At 49.0% G+C, this 3,810-nt stretch overlaps 1 protein-coding gene across 1 annotated transcript; it reads left to right on the top strand.

Moving 5' to 3' along the window:
• Positions 1-238: 238 nt before the first annotated feature.
• On the top strand, positions 239-3,552 carry ADRA2A (adrenoceptor alpha 2A). Its single transcript, XM_066323584.1, has one exon. It carries the CDS (start codon positions 260-262, stop codon positions 1,592-1,594), a length of 1,335 nt encoding a protein of 444 aa, XP_066179681.1. The 5' UTR covers positions 239-259; the 3' UTR covers positions 1,595-3,552.
• The last annotated feature ends 258 nt before the right edge of the window (positions 3,553-3,810 follow it).

Genomic DNA, 3,810 nt, shown 5'->3' with positions numbered 1-3,810 from the left:
GCTCGGCGGCGAGCGAGGCAGAGCAGCCGCGGCCGGCTGCAGCTCCAGCCTCGGCTCCGCTCCGCCCGCCCCGCCGCGCTCGGGGGTCCCGGCGGCAGCGCCCAGCATGCGCCGTGGCCGCCCGCAGCCCCCCGGCCCCCGGCGCGCCGCTCCGCCCCGGCCGGCGGCACTGTAGGACGCGGAGGAGCCGCGCACGGAGCCGGGCGCGGCGCGGGTGGAGCCGGGGCGAAGGGCGGGGGTGTCCGCGCAGCCGGGGTTGATGTTTAACCTGGAGCGCCCGTTCACGGAGAGGGGCCACTTCTTCTCCTCCATGGAGTACCAGCGGCAGCTGGAGGAGGAGGAGGGCTACCCCCCTCCCGGCACCAATGGGACTTTCAACGACAGCGGGGCAGGGCCGGGCTGGGGCACGCCGTACCCTCTGCACACCACCGTCACTCTCATCAGCCTGGCCAGCTTGCTCATGCTCTTCACCGTCTTTGGCAACGTCCTGGTCATCATCGCTGTCTTCACCAGCCGGGCGCTCAAAGCCCCCCAGAACCTCTTCCTGGTCTCCTTAGCCTCAGCTGACATCCTGGTGGCCACGCTGGTCATCCCCTTCTCGCTGGCAAACGAGGTGATGGGGTACTGGTACTTTGGTAAAGTGTGGTGTGAGATCTACCTGGCCTTGGATGTGCTGTTCTGCACCTCCTCCATCGTGCACCTCTGTGCCATCAGCCTGGACCGGTACTGGTCCATCACACAAGCCATCGAGTACAACCTCAAGCGTACCCCGCGACGCATCAAATGCATCATCTTCATCGTCTGGGTCATCTCAGCTGTCATCTCCTTCCCACCACTCATCTCCATCGAGAAGAAGAGCGGGCAGCAGGCTGACCAGGGGGTGGCAGAGTGCAAGATCAACGATGAGAAGTGGTACATCATCTCTTCTAGCATCGGCTCCTTCTTTGCCCCCTGCCTCATCATGATCCTGGTCTACGTGCGCATCTACCAGATAGCCAAGAGGAGGACAAGGGTCCCGCTGAACAAGCGGGCAGAGCGCCCCGAGAAGAAGCAGAATGGCTTGACTGACAAGGAGGACCTGCCAGCCACAGCGCAGCTCAACGGGGAGAAGGCAGCAGGAGGCAGTGGTGGGCAAGAGGGAGAGGTCAATGGCATAGATATGGAGGAGACCTCTTCCTCTGAGCACCAGGAGAACAACCAGTGTAAGAAGTCAGAGAGACCACCGAGAGGAAAGACCAAGACTAAGCTGAGCCAAATTAAGCCCGGGGATAGTTTGCCCAGGAAGACAGAGGAGGAGAGGAACACCAAAGGGTCCCGCTGGAAAGGCAGGCAGAACCGGGAGAAACGCTTCACCTTTGTGCTTGCAGTGGTGATCGGGGTCTTTGTCATCTGCTGGTTCCCCTTCTTCTTCACCTACACGCTGACGGCTGTCTGCGAGAGCTGTTCCGTGCCCGACACCCTCTTCAAGTTCTTCTTCTGGTTCGGTTACTGCAATAGCTCCTTGAACCCCGTCATCTATACCATTTTCAACCATGACTTCAGACGGGCCTTCAAAAGGATCCTCTGCAGAATAGAGAGGAAAAGGAGTGTTTGAAGGACCCTTTTTACCGGCAGGACTAATCAAGACTTTGTAGGAGTGTCAAGTCTGTCTCTCTCAGGCTGTGCTTGCATGGGATGGTTTCCTTCAGCTTGTGAGCAGGAAGCCTTTAAAACCTGAGATGAGCCTGTGGGAGCACCGGGCAGCAGCAGTGAGGAGCAGCAGGCAAGTGCAGGTCCAAGCTGTGGCATTTGGCTTGCCAGGGGAGGATGGCCTTTGACTTGCTTGGTTTATTTTGTTAGTTCTTTTTTTCTTTCTTTTTTTTTTTTTTTTTTTTTTCCTTTTGCCAGAATCTCTCAGTGGATATTCTCATGACTGTTCACTTTGACTCTTTAAGGCAAACATTGTGCAGCCCTGCGAGAGGAACAACAAAGAGGGAGTATGCCACACCAGAGGTGTTGGCTTTTTAATCTTGCTGTGTCTTTTTTCCCCCCCTGTTGTATATGTAATGAATTTGGACCCCCTTGTAAAATACAGTATTGTATTCTTGAATTTGAATGTCTTAATCTTTGTAAGGCAAGCAGCTTTGAAACTGTGAATGCTTTAATTATCTTTGATACCTTAAATGTCTTTCTTTTCCTACTCCCTGCAAAGCCCCTCACTCAAAACCACTGAACAACTAGAGCCATCCCTCTACCTGACACTTTGACAATATTATCAAAATTCCCTAATTCCTGTTTTTTGTTGTTGTTGTTTTGGCTGTAAAGCTTAGGATCACAGACCTCACCAGACTGGCTATTTTTATTGCTATTTTTTTTTTATGTCATACCTGTTTCTGTTTAATTTCTGTGTTGCCTGTGACACAACACAGCTGAGGTGGCAACTGCCATCTCGTTCCTCATGAGAGCAGACCCCGATGGAGCGGTGGCTTTGCTGTGCAGGCAGGGATGTCCCAGGCAACAGAGACTGTCTCCCTTTCAGCGTGAGCCTTGGGACCCTGCCAAGCTCCCCACCAGTTAATCTTGTTTGATATTATACCACTCTGCAGCACTGAAATGTGTTCGATGCTCACTTGCTTCCTCCACCTCAACTGTAAATAGGTAACGTTTCAAAGCAAACAGCAGGGCTCTGCACATCATGTTATCTCATCTGTGGTGATTTGTGATGGCTTAACTTCTGCAGGATTTCCTGCAGACAGGGGAGGGGGTTTGTGCACAATGGCTGGTCGTCTTTCTCAATTAAGAAAGAGTTCAGTTTTTAACCTGCCAATCTCATCTTTCCTAGGAAATGGGGAAGCATCCCTCTTTCAGTCTTATACAAGGCAAGACTCTGAAATGGGAAACTTAACTTGCAGTTTCTCCATTATTTTATAGTGTAATTAATATTTTCTTCTTTTTTCTTTATTAAGTGTAAATATTGTGAGATTGGAGCAGGAGAGAGAGTTAATACTGCTTTTACACTCTTTCCTGAAATAGCTTTCAGATCTTTGTGCTAAAAAAACCAAACCCAAAACAAAAATGGATGGAACAAATCTAACATCCTTGTGCCATGAATAAATTTCTGGATAACATTTATAGGAAAAACTTTTGATTTATCACAATAATTAGATGAGTCTGCAAGTCTTTTCATGGTAAGGAAACCGCTTTATCAAATGCTGACAAGTCACAGAAATGGTTTGGAGAAAGCAAGGTTTGTATACGTTGAATGTATAAAAGAATTTGCCTTCTCTGGAATTGTATGGTACACAGGACTTTAAAAATACGTTTTTACTTTTGGGAAGTGTTTTGTTGATTTTGCTCTCTCTTTTGACTTTCTAATTAACTCCAAGTATCCCCAGATGCATCTTGGGACTTGGAGAGCAGTGTTTACATTCACTTGCATTTTCAGAACTGAATCCTCAAGAGGTGAGGAAAGCAAATAAACTGTGCTTTAATGTAAAAACAAAACCAAACCACAAGCAGAAGTTGCTACAATGGATGATTATTTTTATTAAATAAAAGAGCGTTTACAGATCAAGTGTGAAAATCCTCTGAATAATGTTAGCTGTTTTATTTTATTGCATTTTATTTTCTGAACTGTTCACCAATCCGCCGGTAGCTTTGGTCTTACCATTTTTTTGGAGAACACACTGGGAAAAGCACTCATGTTGTCTGAAAGGGATTGTTAGCCCAGGTAGGAACAATGGCTCTGTTCACTGTGCAGTGGCATAATAACGAATGACTCCTTGATATTTCTTGGGTATTTCCACCCCCCTCTTTGTGCCACAGTAAGGG

Source organism: Sylvia atricapilla, chromosome 8 (assembly GCF_009819655.1).
Source record: "Sylvia atricapilla isolate bSylAtr1 chromosome 8, bSylAtr1.pri, whole genome shotgun sequence".
NCBI classification, from domain to species: Eukaryota; Metazoa; Chordata; class Aves; order Passeriformes; family Sylviidae; genus Sylvia; species Sylvia atricapilla.
Note: the sequence above shows the minus strand (reverse complement) of the source record. Positions and strands in the feature narration are given on the sequence as shown.

Excerpts from the sequence above, each read along its gene's own strand:
- ADRA2A (XM_066323584.1), top strand. The coding sequence starts at position 260 with ATGTTTAACCTGGAGCGCCCGTTCACGGAGAGGGGCCACTTCTTCTCC.